The 16,179-nt window shown below is 44.7% G+C and overlaps 1 protein-coding gene across 4 annotated transcripts; it reads right to left on the reverse strand.

Moving 5' to 3' along the window:
* Position 1: 1 nt before the first annotated feature.
* NPL (N-acetylneuraminate pyruvate lyase) lies at positions 2-15,833 on the reverse strand. Of its 4 annotated transcripts, none has more exons than XM_080601930.1 (12): positions 11,630-15,833; positions 10,583-10,651; positions 9,154-9,227; positions 7,984-8,071; positions 7,152-7,209; positions 6,983-7,058; positions 5,352-5,444; positions 4,461-4,609; positions 4,219-4,265; positions 3,208-3,292; positions 2,339-2,378; positions 2-1,161 (listed from the first exon to the last, which is right to left on the reverse strand). In XM_080601930.1, exons 1-12 carry the CDS (start codon positions 11,719-11,721, stop codon positions 1,010-1,012), a joined length of 1,023 nt encoding a protein of 340 aa, XP_080458056.1. In that variant the 5' UTR covers positions 11,722-15,833; the 3' UTR covers positions 2-1,009. The 4 variants fall into 4 exon arrangements, with proteins under 4 accessions (XP_080458056.1, XP_080458054.1, XP_080458053.1 ...); XM_080601928.1 differs by lacking the exon at positions 11,630-15,833 and adding an exon at positions 11,120-11,595 and having other exon boundaries at positions 10,583-10,655; XM_080601927.1 differs by lacking the exon at positions 11,630-15,833 and adding an exon at positions 11,110-11,595.
* Between the last annotated feature and the right edge of the window lie 346 nt (positions 15,834-16,179).

Below are 16,179 nucleotides of genomic sequence, written 5' to 3' on the forward strand. Positions count from 1 at the left end.
ATGCCAATCCAACAGATTTTTTTAATACATTTCAGCACAAGTTCAGCATATGGCCATAGTTCTTTACAGCTGATTTTTTACACTAAGAGCTTTTTGCCAGGCTACTTTCCCCTGACAAAGTAGATCAGCGCACTTTGCACTCACAGGCAAGAAGCAGGGATGTTCTGGCTGTCACACAGCCAAGCTTGCAGCCAGCTGGGTGTCTCCAGGCGCCCTCTGAGCACCCAGCTGCCCACACCGAGGTGCCACGGGTCAGAGCAGGGTCTCCCCAGGCATCCCACTCACTGCCAGCTGCAAGCACCAGGCGGCCACCCCACTGCATCACCCTGTGCCTCCCAGCAGTGCCTGGGCAGCAGGAGGGAGAAGCAGGAGCAGCATGGGGCTGAGGGACACAAGGTGGCAGGGCCACTGCTGTGCTGCGAGGAAAAGGCTGCAGTGACACCCACTCATTAGAGAGCCAAGGGCTGTTAGAAAAGTCTTGTTTTAAATCTTGCATTAAGTGAAGGCGTGCAAAGGCAACGAGAGGAGGAACAATCGGTGTCCCAATGACCTTGTGACAAACAATGAAACACCAGCCTGAGCAAGCAGATGTTTAAAAGAGCAGTGTTTAAAACAGAGTAGCGTTTAAAAACACACTAGTGCTGAAGATGCTCAGGAAGGGAAGACAAAACATGGTCTAAGTGGAGGGAGGTACAGACAGACCTTCCTCCTTCTGAGAAAAAAGGAGTCAGGATCCCTCCACTGGAGAAACTAGCTTTTTTATTTTTTTATATATATATATTTTTTTTGAAGACACCAGCCGGTCCTGGGCAATGCAGAGCTCCAGGGCAGCACAGCAGAGTTACACAAGAAGGCGGCTACGCATGTGCCAGCTGCGCCAGGATGAGGCTCAGGCACGCTGCCAACTCCCTGAAAGAAATTACAGCCAAACCATCTCCTGGGGAATGTGCCGAGTGATGGTGAATCCCAGAAAAGGAGCCTCTACTTCCAGACCGAAAAGGGAGTGAAGTCAGTCACCATCAGGCCACGCGATGCTATCCAGCTTGGCTTTGGCCTTGGCAATGAACTCCTCAGAGGCATTAACAAGCGGAGGCCGGGGAGGTCCCATGGGGATGCCAGAAACAAAAGTCATTACAGCTTTCGTCTGTGCAACACCAAAACCTGGGCAGATGAAAGCAAAAATCAGGTCACTTACAGATCATTTCACTCAAACCAGTCTCTGTGTAGGTGTCGAAAAAGCAGGAGCATACAGTGTGACCTGCCATCATCCAGGCTTTAAGCGCTTCTCGGAAGTGAGAACAGTGCAATGAAGAAGAGACGATCATGTTTGCAGGCAGGAAAGACATTACAGTGAAAATTATGCCTACTTATTACACTTGTTTATTTAATATACTGATACTACTATTGTTTCCCTTCTACAGATAGAGGGGCAAAGTATTTTCTCAGACATCCACTTTACTTTTTGCAACCCAACATTTGCAGCCTCATAGCTATCTCTGATGCAACCTACAGAGTACTCACACAGAATAAAGCCTTGGGAGTGATAACATCCTGCCGGCGTGTGGCAGTGACACCAGGCACCTGCTTAAACCTCTATGGGAAACTTCAGGGGACCTACCTGTCCATATCTCAAGTCTTCTTATGCATCTCTGAGCACTTCCTCTGACTTTTAACCTGAAAGCTCAGCCAGATTCATCAGGGTTTATATACAATATGTATAGCAAAAGCATGTCAGACCATTCTATTCATTATGTGAAAACCATGAAACATCCCAGTCTCCCTCCAATACTCTGGCTTGGTTGCTTTAAATTGCTTTTTATATTACAACTTTGTTTTGTTTTTAAAAATCATTCCATTTCAGAATACTTTGGCCTTATACAGCCTGGAACAGGATTAATCTTTAATTACAGCAAGGAAGGAGAGACAAGTATCAGAGCCGTGTTATCCTACTTGGGCATCACCACTTCTGAAAAATGACTCTCCAGAAACGATGTTAAAACGGGCTTTTGGAGGCAGAAAATGAAAAAAAAAAAAAAAAAAAGGCAAAACAAACCAAACAGAAATAGGATAAGAAAAAAGTAAAATCACAGAGAGTCACAGCTTTGAAGCTCTTTTTGCAGCAGAAGGAAGGAAGTGAGAGTGGGTTCTGTCAGGGATGCTTGGTCAGCTCCCTTTGAGCTCCCAGCTGCTATCAACTCAGGAAACTGCATAAGCAACAGTTTCTCATTGTGAAATCTTTCAGGAAGGAAATTCTGAGGGTACAGCAGTAGGAGAATTTCTGGAGCATTGAGTCTGCATTTTAAGATATAAGAAGGGACAAGGGCAGTGTATAACTTACCTAGTTTGATGACAAAGTTGAGAAATTCCCCAATGAGAAACTAGAATAGACAAACAGCAGCTTACTCACCCCTTCAAATTTTGAGATGTAAAAGCACCTAGAGCTATTATGATATTTACATTACATGCAATTGTTGCACAGCTTTAAGAAAAGCCCTTGGCCACCTAGCCAGCCTGTGTGAAATACTAACTCTACTCCAGTGGAATAGGGGAGGTAGGGGTGGCTATTAGAAAGCCATCAGTCTCAGTCTCATTACTAATGCTCAGGCTGTCTCTTGCTGCAAGCAGTCTGAGAATACTGGCAAGTCTCATATCAGGCTCTAAAGATTTTAAATCTGAATAGATCAGATGTCCTTTAGACGTTCATCTTGCAGTCATTTCTATTTTAAGGCAAAAGAAGGATGCATCAAATGTCCCAACGGGCCATTAAAACACTGAGTATAGTTTGTACACTGATTGCTCAGAACTCCTCAAAAACCTTCAAGCAGCCCAAGACCAGGAGGGGTCAGAGCTGAGCTGATTTGGGACAGCTTTCTGCATTACCTCATGTAAGCTATCACCGGAATATTCCTAGCCAAGGGGCTTGGCCACTGTGGACTTGTTCAAAGAAAAAGGCCAGGCCATTGCCTGCTCTGCATAGATGAGATCTAAGTGTTGAAGGATAAGTAAAGAAGTCATGGTTAAAAGTAAGTCAGTAAGGACTCGTCAAAAAGCAAGGAGAGGTGAATAATAAGCAGAGGGTTGGAACTGAAAGAAATTTACTTTAACAAAGGTATCTCAGTGTATGGGTGACAAAACCACATAGAAAAAAGCACTCCCAGCATAGTTAAAGGAGAAAGAATCCTAGTAGGGACAGCAAAAATACTGTACCTGATACTTTTGTGCTAATGCATGGTCTGGCTTTGCAAAAGCTTGCAACATCAGATTGGTTTTTCTACCCAAATAGTTGTATGTGCTGCCAAAGACAAACAAACAAACCAATTAGTAAATGCAAAGGGAGAGCTTAGCACCACTGAAACAAAGTAGCCATAAGCATTCCTTATTGACATTATCAGAATGCCATTGTTACCTTCCTGCAGTCTATGAATGGTTAATAGTCAAGCATCAGAAGTATGAAAGCCCTATGGAAGAGTTTAAGAGATCAGATTTCTCTCCCCAGTTCTTTCCAAACAGGATTATTTTTCAAAATTACAAATAAAAAGAAATAATTGGGCAATACTGAAGTTCAGCATACTAACTGTACTAAGTTCAGAATACAAACTTTCCAGTTATTTGTTCTTTTAATGGATCATCTACTAAAAGCTAAGGTGGCATGCAGGAATTCATTTAAGCAACCTCAAAGCCTAGTACAAGGGGCAGAAGTCAAATCAGAAAAAGTCAGCAAGCATTGTTGCAGAGCCCATTTCCTCACAGACTTCTCATGTGAACCAAAGTAAATCATTTTTACCTTTCTGGGTTTTGGTTCCTTATCCATATAGTGAAGATAAAAGTGATTTCCTACTTTGAAAAGTTGCCATGACCATAAAGAAATATGTTGAAGCTTAAGGGTTGACTTAGTAGCATGGTTTAGTGGTGGACTTTAGTACTAGGTTAAAGGTTGGACAAGATGATCTTAGAGATCTTTTCCCACCTGAATGATTCCATGGTCAGCTTACAGACTGCAGTAATAATCACCTAAACTAACCCACTCTGAGGTCCCAGATGATACGGCAGTCCCAACATTAGCACTGGAGCTAGCTTGGCTGTCCTGTACTGTGCAGCTTTACCCCAGAGAATCCCCCAGGTCCGTGACAGGACAGTCACAGAACCGCCGTGCAGACAGTGGAAGACACACCAGTAAGGTGTGTGTGGGAGGGGGACAGGAGTCCAAGCCGTACTGACCTTCCAACTGCTCCGTTTGCCCCTACTGCCAGTGCACCCAACAGTTGCTAGTTTGGCATGTGGGGAGAAAGAGAACATTTTTACTTCATTTAACAAAAGAAAGAGGGAAAAAAAAAAGGGGGGGGAGGGGGGGGGAAGGCATAGCAAAACTATCTGGCACTGAATGTCCAGGATTATTTTTTTCCTCAAGGCTGAAGCAAGAGAATGCCTTAGAAGAAGTACTTTAAAGGGGAGCCTCTTACCTCATCCACCCCATAGAGAAATGCAAACTGTTCGCTCTCATTCTTGTTTATACACTGTGCAAGGTCCAAGAGGTCTGTGTCACTAAACTTCACACCCTGGAAGGTGGGGATCTGCTCTCTTATTCCATCCAGCAACTCTTCAACACGAACTGCGCATAACAGCGACCTCACATGAAGAAACACATCCCTGCTCTGGGAGATTTCCTTGTTTCCTCCCCAAGTGGTAGACTTAATATTTACAAGTTAATCACTTTTGGCCTAAGCTTGGTAAACTATATAGTTCTAAACCGACCCATCAGACAACTTCAATGTCATTACTTCCCGAAGTTACAAAACAGGTATTTTCTCTGAAACATTCCTTTTGCCAGATCAGAAATAAAAACCCTGTATAAGTGAAAATTGAGCAACGAACTGGCAACAAAGAATAAATATAAATTCATACAGCCAGAAACACCACATAACCTGATGCCTAGGGCAAACAACTTACGATCTGTATTCTATTCCTTATTCCTCTGCTAAATATTAAGGCTCAGGTTTCACATGAAATGTACTAATGAACATGACAATGCACTGAGAGGATACCAAGAGAAATGGTGTTCACTGTCTTGCAAAAACTGGGATCTAACTGTGGTTACCCAGGGCAATTATCTATCCTTGCCCACACTAATTGCAAAGCCATAGTCAGCATCACCTCCTCCATTCCGGGTGTCACAAAATCAGCAGCAGTGACCTTTTCCGGTGTAGAAGAATTCAACTTCTTCAGTTTCCAGTCTTGGATTCACCTCCCATTTTGGGGCAGGATGCCAAGCAGCAGCCCTGTACTGCTGGCAGACCAGTCACCCCAGCTGCTGGGGTTCCTCAGGGGCTCAGGAAGAGCTAAGAAGTACTTACTCTTTACACCCGTCAGAGGAGGAATGTGATAGTAATAAAATGGAACCCCAGAGGCTTCAGATGCAACTTTCTGTAAGAAAGCAACCAGTTCATCTGGAAGAAAACAACCAAGCACCCTGTAAGACAAGGAGACTAGCCGCAGTGAAAGAGTTCAGATGCACAGCAGACAGGGTCTGGGGACAGGCCATCCACAGCTCGCATACCCTGCACAGCCAATAATATAAAAACCTGCACACATCACAAAAATCAACCGTAACAGAACTCAGTGGAAGACCCTAGGCAAGGCAAAGGTGTTTATTTCAAACCAAACTGATTTCAGTAACTCACACTCATTCTCTTACAGAAATACATACTCTCACACATCCAAACTTCAGGACTTCAAACACCAGACCAAGTGGTCTCTCCCACTTGTGCACAACACAGAGGACAAGGGAGGAAGTTCACATCCACCTCACTGGGGTTCTGCTCAACTGGTGATAGCAAACAGGCCCCTCAACAACTTTTTTGCACCATTTTAGGAATCAGAGTTATTACAGTTTACGTTCTTCCCGAGAATCTTTTCATTGCATCATACATAAACCTTAGGCAATCTTTGCATTGGCCTAGCAGGAAGAATAAAGTCAAAGAGCCATGTGCTGAAACCTTGCTGTCATCCTACTACAATCACAGCAAAGACCTTCTGCTAATCTTTGTGCTGTTCCTCTGTGCTTACCAGTTTGATTGCCACTGATTGTGTCCTTGGCTATCAATTCCAGCCATCCTGGCAATCCACTCCTGTTTCTTCTGGTGCTTTCATATAAACGATTCCATTCATAATTAATCCAGACAAAATTTAACATTTCTATTACAAATCTTCACATCATGTGGTTCTTTTACATTATGTTCATCATGTTGAAAGCAAAACCACTCAATTTGTAAGTTTTGAGGCAACCTTAGGTGCACAGAACCAAGAGATGGATAACGCTGCTGGGGCAGAGGTATGCCACAAAGTCACAAACATCACCCTCAATAACAAGGGCCACTGCTGTATCAACAGCTTATTGAGTTGGTCAGTGTCCACCAAGGGCCAGCACAGAACTGACTGCTTTCTAGAGCAGCCCAGATCAAGCCCAAACTCAGTGCTCTATTTTAAGACAGCAGGGTAGTTAACTACTCTTTCAATGACACAATTCCTCTTTTCACAACACGCTAACAAAATGTATCCCAAATGACATCCTTCACACTTTTTATTGTGAGACTTCTTGAAGACCATCCTTGAAAAACAACATTCTCCTTTTAGGTTTTGTTTTCTCATGGTGCCAGACATGGCACAGGTGTACAAATATTACCACCAGAATATTTTCCAAAGAAGGAAGAGAGCACATGAGAGAGCTATGATAAAGGATTACTGCACAGCTGAAGTGCCCACCCTTTCAGAATATCCTTCACGATGTGGAATTTGGAAGAGAAATCTTGCAAGCAGCTGGAAACTCCTCTATTTCTCAGAGGAAAGCCACGCTTCCTCCACAAGGAGCAGTATTATCATCACTGGTCCTCAGAGTTCTTGAGCTCTCTTTTGCCAAAAAATGCTGCTAGTGGCTTGAGGGCAATAGAACAGGGCCTCAGGAGGTCTGGCAATCACATCTACTCACCTTTGTTTGTGGGTTTGAAGAAGAAGGGGGCTATTACAGCAATACCACTAGCACCTATGGCTGCTGCGTGTCTTGCCTATGAAAGAGAGAACAGAAAACACCTGAAGGTACATCTGCTTTTTTTTACTTATTACACACACAGTGAAAAGGAATTGTATCATATACACACCAGGTCTTGGGACTCTGGTAGACTCAGTGCTCCCACATGAACGATCACATGATCTAGTCTGCACAAGAACAAATTCAGAAGGTTTTAGTGATGGTGAAAAATACCAGTCTGCCTAAATGAATCAGTTCAGACCAGGAAGCCACAGAACAAGAACTTCACTGGGCTAAATTAAAAGACAGCAGCACCTTTGCCTGTCTGATCCTGCCAAGAGTATTTTCCAGGTTCCAGTCCATCAGTCCTGTTTCTGTGTTTCACCTTTAGATCCACACAGACCGTAAGCCTTCACATCAGTTTATTACTGCTCACTATCTCCCTCCTACTCCAAAACACCTCCTTCTCTCCACATCTTCTGGCAGCAACTAAGGAGAACGCAGAGGCAAGTGATAGAAAGACTACAATAGGTGCAGGAGACAGAGACTTGCACTTAGACACATGGCTGAAGATACAGGTTGAATTCCTTCTTTTGCCGCTGAGTTTGCACACTTTACACCACAGCTTCCCCCATACCAAATAATTTAACGAATATATTAAAAGGTTAAGAAACGCTCACAGGGCTTTAAATAGCCCTTTCTTTCCCTCCATCCTTCAGTGTACCGAAGAGGAGCACTCTTACAAGCTCCCCAAGAAGTAGGAATGGATACCAGCTAACTGGCAGCGACAAAAAAGCAGGCTTCTGTGGTAAAGGAGCTGGGGAATAAAGCCCAACAACAAAATACACAAAGGAAAAAAAAAGCTATCATCAAACATTTTTTTTCCTGGCTATACATGTCTTAAGCAAGCCTATATAATGACATGAGATTTTTAATTCCCCTGTTTCCTCTCAGCTACTCACTTGTCTTTTCCTTGGCGCACCCATTCTTCTGCCAACTGCTTCCTCTCCTGGATGCTAAGGGACAGGCCTTCTCCTGTGGTGCCATTCACTGTTTCAACACAATACAACACAGTTGCTGAGGCCTGGCCTACAGGCATTGCTTTTCCTGAAGGCAAGTACTGACAATTTTGATTAAATTAAGCAGAATTATATTTCCTCCAATTCATTTTAAGATAACAGTGGTCCGCACCAGCATCTGCAAGGGGATTACAGCGTTATCATCGCTAAATGCTTGCATCCAAAACCTGGGTGTTTCAGCTGCTGAAACTGCTAAACTGTTAAACCTTCTTCCCCCAGCAATGAGACAAGTGCACAAAGGGACAAGCAGCTAGCCAGGTAGAGGGACTGTCATTTCTCCATTCCAAGGAAAAAGTCTGAAATTTGGTGAGTGGAACCATGTATCTGAGGCTAAAGCACCTCTTGAACAGAAGGAAATGTCAGTATGCTCAGTCACAAAACAACAGATTAAACAGACAGCTGAAGTCACTAGCACGCTCCATTTTTCATTCTGCCACTCCAACTGAAATTTCAAACAGAAATCTCAGCACTGGCTTCAGCTTACTAAAGTACACCAGGCTGTGAACAGATGTGGTTTAGCAGATGCTGTATTATCTATCCAGCCACCCCTAAGCCCTGGCAGCAGCCCCTTAGATGGAGGCAGAAGAGAAGGATGAAAGCAGTGACCACTCCGCTATCACCCAGTGCATCAGAGGGCTCCTTAGAGAAGCTCACTTGGCTTTGATGAGCCCATCGGATTCTCTGAAATGCTGAGCGGATGTTATTTAAGTCAGATGATTATATCCTGCTTGGTCAACGGGAAGAATCATTCAATTGAGTCTTGTCTGCCAGCAGAGCATTATCCATTCATTGCTTCATCCAGTCACTGTATGAAGGCAACACTTATTTTACCCCGCACAGAAATGGTGCGTAGGCAAAAGCAGATCTCTTAAGTATTGCTTACACTCTTTCCACTGATGAATATAAACATCACTGATGATCCTATATCCACAGTCCCTCCCATTACAGCTCTTATCAGGCAAGATATCATAGGTTTGCCATACAGGCAAAAGGGACATAACACAGTTTCTGTGGAAAAAAACAAAACAAAACAAAACAAAACAAAAAACTTACCAAAGATGTTCTTCACATTCTGCTCGCTTACCAGATAATCCACATATTGGCGAATCACTGAAAGATTGACTTGTCTGAAATGAAAGGAACCGCAGCAACCTTAGGAGCCTCAGCAACTGTAAGTCTCTATTCACAGAAATTTTAAACTTAGAGATTCAGTAATCAAAAATAAAGACATGTATTTCTGACGTCTTGGATTTGTACACACACAAATACCCCAAGGTATGACACCTTCAGCATGTGTTACATTCCACAATAAATTAGGCAAACTCAAACCTTTTGGACTGTTAGGGGAACCAAGAGTTCCTTGAGACCACAAATATATTTGTGCACATGCTAGCAAACAATTAAACTATACTTGTAACTGCTTTACACAGACTGTTTAATGGTGTCTGTTGCATGTGTCTTTGACCTCTTTCTCTCTCTCTCTCTCATTAAAAAATGAGGAAAGCAACAGACTTCCCTGACAAACAACGCGAACTGAATTCTAGATTTATTTCCTCTCCAGAGCGAATTTATTTTGTTTATCAGTGTGTAATATTCCTTTGCTGTCTCCATACATTTCTACTCTCCATATACCATGTTGCAATAAATTCAAGTAGTAATAACAAATGAAATCAGAAACAAGTTTCCTTTAAATTAAGAAACTAAGCAGTGATTGCAATGCAAATGAGTTCCCTTACTGTGATAGTACCCTGCTTTACAGTATTTTTCAAAAGTAAAGGCTTATATTCAGAATGTATTAGCAACTCTCAACCTTCTCCCTCAGAAACACAAACGGATCTTGACAAGTCAGAGAAGCTCAGGGTCCTTTCCTGATTCCAAACAAGTCTATCTTGCAACATCAAAACACAGTAAGGACGCATCTGTTTATCATCATTTCTTTGAGGAAGGCAGAATTTCAGCTCTTGATTTGATGTTATTTTTGGAACTGTGTAATCCTTGCAATATTTTCTTCCGGTTTAAACTAATTCTGTGCACACATGTATACACTTATAAGCTTGCATGAGATAGCCAGGGGTAAGAAAAGGGTAAACGGACATCAGATGTAAACAATTATTGCCCAGTTCACAAGAGCTCTTCTAATCAGGACTGTGATTTGCCTTAAGTTTGAAAATACTCTATTCATATGACCTTACTGTGATTTAATTTGCATCTACCAAAACAATAGAAAAGCGGGTGAAAGACCGATCCAAACTCTCCAAACCCTGACCTACAGCACTTGCTGGGGAACAGGAGGACACAGAGGCTAGGGGAACCTGGAGAGCGGTTTCTCACCTAGAAGTTTCCTCCCTCATCAGAGATCTGATTTAAAAACCCACCAGATCTGATCTGTTCCCAGTAAAAAAGGAGGAGAGCGGTGTTTTCAGGGAACAGTCGACAGAGCAATTTGACAACGCTCCACGCCGTGACGCGAGGTAACGCTTACCCATCGGGAGTCATGGGAGTGATGGTAGCTGCCACGAGACCCTCGAGCTTCTTTCCGGGTGTCATTGAGCTGTTTGAAAAAGACAGAGATAAAAGTGATTCCCACCTTTAAGCTTTGTTTCAACTCACTTCAGTTAACAACAAAACTGGACAGGCAAAGTTCAGAAAAGGTGGACTTCGCGAGGGCATTATTTTGGGCTGAGAACAGCACTTGGAGACAATTTTAACAGCTTGCTGCAGGCGGCACCATCCCAGGAGAGGAACGGGCGCAATAAGTGCTGCTGCAATTTGGACATCTATCTTCCTTCCCGACATACAGATTACGCTCTGCCGTATGCCCGGCAGAAAATAAACAGCTCGCAGCGAGCCCACAGCGCCCCGCAGCACAGCGACCCCGCGGGCCGGCGGCCTGCAGCGGGGCGGGCTGAGGGCCGAGCGGGGCCCGCGCCCAGGCCGCCCCCAGAGCCCCCGAGGCCGCTCGGCTCCCCCCGGCTCCCCCCCGGCTCCCTTCCCCTCCTCTCCCCTCACCTCCCCTCACCTCCCCGGCGGCTCCGCGGCGGCAGTGGGGGGGGCCCCGCTCCGCTCCGCCTCAGCCCGCCCCGCGGCGGGGCCGGGCCTGCCGCCGGGAGGCAGAGGCCGCAGGCTGCACACCCCCGAGCTGGGGGCGGCAGGGGCGCGGTGGGGAGATTCGGGCCGGATTTCTTCTGAAATACCAAAGTGCAATCGCATGGCATTCAGCGAGGGGCTGCACTTCGGTCACAACAGCCCCACGCAGCAGCACAGGGTTGGGGCGGGGAAGTTGCCCGGTAGAAAAGGACGAGGGGGTGGTGGTCAACATGCGGCTGGCCATGAGCCAGGCGGCCAAGGGGGCCGAGGGCAGCCTGGCTTGTATCAGGAATAGCATGGCCGGCACGGTCGGGAAGCGATTGCCCCTCTGTACTTGGGCAGTGAGATCGCACCTCGAGCCCTGTGTGCAGTTTTGAGCCCCTCTCTACCAGAAGGACAGAAAACCAGAGTTGGGAGGACTGAGGGAACTGGGGCTGCTTACTCTGGAGCAGAAGAGACCGAGGGAAGACCGCATCGTGCTCTGCAACTCCCTGACAGGAGGCTGCAGTGAGGAGGGTGTCGGTCTCGTGCCATGGCTTAGATTAGATGTGGGGAAGAAACTTCTTCACGGAAGGGGTGGTTAGGCACTGGAACAGGCTGCCCAGGGCAGCGGTGGAGTCGCTTACCCTGGAGTTACTGAGACATGTCAATGTATCACATGGTGACGTGGTTTAATGGTGGCCTGGGTAGCATTAGGTGATGGTTGGCCTCGATCTTATGGGTCTTCTCCAGCCTAAATAATTCCACGAGTTATGGCACAGAACAAACAAGCAGAAGACAATGGCTAATGGGCTAATAAAACCGCTGCCCACACACAGCCCATGTGGCTTTTGTTTTCTTCTCCCACACGTGGTTTTGCCAGATGTGTAGCACATGCAGTGCAGTCTGGGCCCCATGGAGAAATGAAGCTCCTGCACAGCACAACACTCCCCATCCTTCCTGGGGAAAATCATCTGGGTTTTCTACACCTGTTTCTCATCCCTAGAGCAGGTGCAGGGAAACATTCTGCCTTCAGCATGCACTTCCAGATCTTCCATTATAACGCGTCTTCTGACTGTCTAGTATCTACAAAACAATCCCCTGTTGTTGTATGCTCTGGGAGCACATTTTTCATGTAGTCACATAATAATCTCAGAGGCTGGGATTCTGGTATTCCTCCTCCATTCCAAAATATGCACACTGTGGGCTATTCACACTGTGATCACTTTCTCTGGGATTTGGCTTCACTAGCAGGTTCTCACAAAGCACATGTATTTTTCCTTTCTTTGAGGCTCTGAGAAGAGCCTTTCTCGTTCTTCCAGACATCCCCTCTTCTCTATGCTCTTTCCATCCATATGGGTAATGTGGAATCTCTTTCTCCAGGCTGAACCATCCCAGCTCCATCAGCCTCTCCTTGTAACAGATTCTCCAACTCCATAACCATCTTCAAGGCTCTTCAGGGGATTGGCTCTAGTAAGTCCATGTCCTCCTTGCAACAGAGAAGCCCAGCGCCAGCTGTGTCTCTCCTGTGTTGACCAGAGGGGAAGGATTGCCTCCCCCTCAACCTGCTGGCAAAGCACTGCCTTAATGCAGAGCAGGATACTGCTGGCTCATGTTCAGCTTGTCCAGCAGGACCCCCAGGTCCTCTCCTGCCAAGCTGCTTTCCACCTGGTGAGCCCCCAGCAAGCACTCGGTTGAACTCCATGAGGTTCTTGTCAGCCCAGGTCTCCAGCCTGCCCAGGTCCCTCTGGATGCCCGCACAGCCACCTGGTCTGCCAACCTCTCTTCCCAGCTTTGTGTTTTCATCTGCAGACTTGTTGAGGGTGCTGTCTTACCCATCATCTGGGTCACTACTGAAGAGCTTAAGCAGTATTTGCCCCAGAACAGTATCTCTAGAAAGGTTCAGAGGCAGTTCAGTGCAGCATAGAGACATTTAGAGGAAGTTTTGAAGATTTTTTGAGTATATTAACAGAATTTTAGAGCTACTTAGTGCTGCTGGCAAAACCTGGCCACATAAGCCCAATGCATTGACAGCACATGAAAGTTTTACAATGGGTTGAAGTGGATTTGAGACAGGGAAGAAGATAAAGGATGGTGATTCCTAGGTCTTAGCTAGCACAATTGTATGTTAACGACCCAAAAATAAGGGAACAAAAGACTGTATGAGTAGGTAATGGAACCAGCAAGAACTGGCTTGACTGCTGAAGTCTGTCAAAGACAGGAAGGCCAGAAGATAAGCAGCGAGGAAGACTTCTGGCCTTCAACAAAAGACCACCAGAGTATGCCAGACAACCGACCACCCAAGGACACCAGTACGCACACAAATAAGAGACGGAACCTATGTTAATGATTCTTCAGAGACCTGATGAATATACAAGAGACTTACGGGAAATTAAATGAATATGTATTTGTCCCAATAATATGAGCACACTGCCAGTAACCGTTGGGGCACAAGTTAGGTGGAGCTATCCCCCTTGTGTCCGGCGTGTGTGCACAGCGCCGAATAAACATACCTGCTTTATAACTATTCCAAGGTTGTAGAGTCTGTTTTCCACAATTCAGATTAGACCTGCTTAGAACAGTTTGTAGGAGTTACAGATTGGTCTAGAGGGATTTTAGAGCTGCTTAGTGCACTTCAGAGGAATTTTAGAGCTGCATAAGAGTTTAGAATTGCATAGTAGAGATTTAAAGATATTTTAGGAGTATTTAAAGTTATATTATTGCTGCTTACAGCAAGACACAGGAGCTTTAGTTTAGAGGAGCTCTGGCCGTTTTAGAAGAGGTACAGGAGTTTTCAGTTGTTTAGAGTACTTTACAGGAGTTTCTGCACACTTTACAAGACGTTAGAAACATCGAATGGTTTGGGTTGGAAGGGACCTTAAAGCTAGTCCAACCCCCCCACCATGTCAGGGATCTTTCACTAGGTAGGTTTAGAGCTGCTAACAGGTTATAGACATGTTAGATCAGTTCAGACAGGCTTGGAGCTTCTCCGCACTCATCAGCATGATCGAGTTTTAAAGGCTCAAAGAGAGGTTTTAGCATTGTTTCTCTAAAAAACAGTTTCAAAACTGCAGAAGAGTTTTAGAGCAGTTGCATGGAGATAGAGAGGGTTTTGAGACCTATTTTGTGGTATTTTAGTATTGCTCAAAGCAGTGTAAAGGAGCTTAGATGAGATTAGTGCTGTTTTCAGAGTGGTAAAGTGGAGGTTTTGGAGTTTATAGCTGCTCACCCTTGTTTATAGCTGATTGTAAAACCATGTGAAGAAGTCTAGGCTGGTTTAGAGGTGCTCTAGAGTGTTTTAGAACCGGTTAAATGATTTTTTAAAGTTGTCTGTATCAATTAAGGGGTGTAATACAGCTCTTTAAGAGCCTACGTACATAGCTCTCTAGTGCTATTTCAGAGGGGTTTAGAGCACCTCAAAACATCTTCAAGCCGTTTTAGAGGTTTTTGGTGGGGTTGTAGAGTCCCAAATGAAATTCAGAGGTTTTCAGATCAATATAGAGGAATTCTAGATAAGATCAGATGAACCTGAAAGCTCCTTGGAGGAAGTTTAGAAGGATGTTAGTGCAGTTCAGAGGACCACAGCACTCTTTAAGGGGCTATTACAGTTCCTCAGAACCTCTTGGAGTGCTTTTGAGGAGTTTTAGAGGAACTTGAGAAGATTTTGAGATCTTTAGAGCTGTTTACAAGAAGTTTTAAGGCATCTTAAAGGTGGTAATAAATCTTTTGAGATATTCAGAGCTATTTAGTGGCTGTTTATAGCTGATTAGAAGAGTTTTAGAGTGGTTTAGAGACCATTTAGAGTTGTGTAAATTACATCTGTTTTGAAGCAATGGCCTCACTGTGGCAATATGGAGGTCCTTACTGCTCCTCAGAGCTGATTAGAGGACTTTTAGAGCAATTTAGAAGTGATATATACTGGTTTAGAGCTGCCTAGAGGGGGTTAAAGTCTTACAGTAATCTTACAGTAGTTTGGGGACATTTTGAGAAATTTTGGAGTTGCCCTAGCCCATTACCTCCCCGGTTCTGAGCTGAGGTCTGTCAGCCCAGAGCCCAGCCCAGGGCTGGGACTGTCTTCCTGCATCTTTCAAAGCCACGGTGACTGTTTCGGACACCCCACACTGCCTCTGTCCCTCTTCCCCAGCCCTTGGGTGAGGGTTTGGTGTTTCAGGGCAGCCTTTGCTTATCTCAGAAGGAATGTAATTAAGAAAATGATGGTAAAGATTATAAGGCTCGCAGATATTTACACTGATAAAGCCCCTTGTAATTACCAGAAGACAAGAAAAAGAACGTGCTTTAGCCAAAGCTGATGTGCAAGTTATTTCACAGTGGTTTGAATGACAGCATGGGTTCAGTTCAGCAGTACTATACAACACAGCAGATAATTACTAAACCTCCTCCAGGCACCAGCAAATAACCACCTGCACAGAGTGAGAATTCTCCCTGAAAATGCAAGAGTTTCACTAGGCTGAAACTCGCACCCATGCTTTACTTTTCTCTGTCTTGTAAAATCCTGCCATCCCAATGCACCAGTTCAGGGTCCACTACAGAGCAATCAGCAGTGCCAGTGACATGTATGGGAGTACAGCGTCCTAAGGATGATGTTTCCCCTGAGGGAAAGAAGAAAGGAGTTTACTGTGGCCATTTAAAATACTTCCTCTCCTTTATACTCATTTTAAGTGTGTGTTTAATTTATTTTTTTTTAGTATGTAAAAACAAGTTTAGAAAGACTTAAATGGCTGTGGAAATTTATATTCAGGAAAATATAAATTCAGGGGAGAACCCAAAATTTGCATTGTAAATTTTGGGAAAGGCAGAAGAAAGGTTTAGGCTGTCTGCAGCTGCAGCATGCTGTGCAACGACCGGAAAAGTGTCTCCCCAGTTGCCACAGAAATAAGCAGGAAAGTGTTAGCAGTGCCAAAACTCAGAGGATAAGGACACCACCAACAAAAATCAATTGCTATTTTTTCCAAAGCAATTAGAGGAATAAAAGCATGGTTTTATAGATTTAAG

The sequence above is a fragment of the Anser brachyrhynchus genome, assembly GCF_964034855.1.
Source record: "Anser brachyrhynchus genome assembly, chromosome: 8".
Lineage (NCBI taxonomy): Eukaryota > Metazoa > Chordata > Aves > Anseriformes > Anatidae > Anser > Anser brachyrhynchus.

What these genes read in the sequence shown, in the direction of transcription:
- NPL (XM_080601927.1), bottom strand. Translation starts at nt 11,315, where the DNA reads ATGCCATGCGATTGCACTTTGGTATTTCAGAAGAAATCCGGCCCGAAT. An exon ending in GAATGTGAAGAACATCTTTG is followed by an intron (nt 8,072 to 9,153) that starts GTAAGTTTTTTG and finishes GTGTTGAAACAG; the next exon opens with TGAATGGCACCACAGGAGAA. An exon ending in TACCAGAGTCCCAAGACCTG is followed by an intron (nt 7,059 to 7,151) that starts GTGTGTATATGA and finishes TCTCTTTCATAG; the next exon opens with GCAAGACACGCAGCAGCCAT.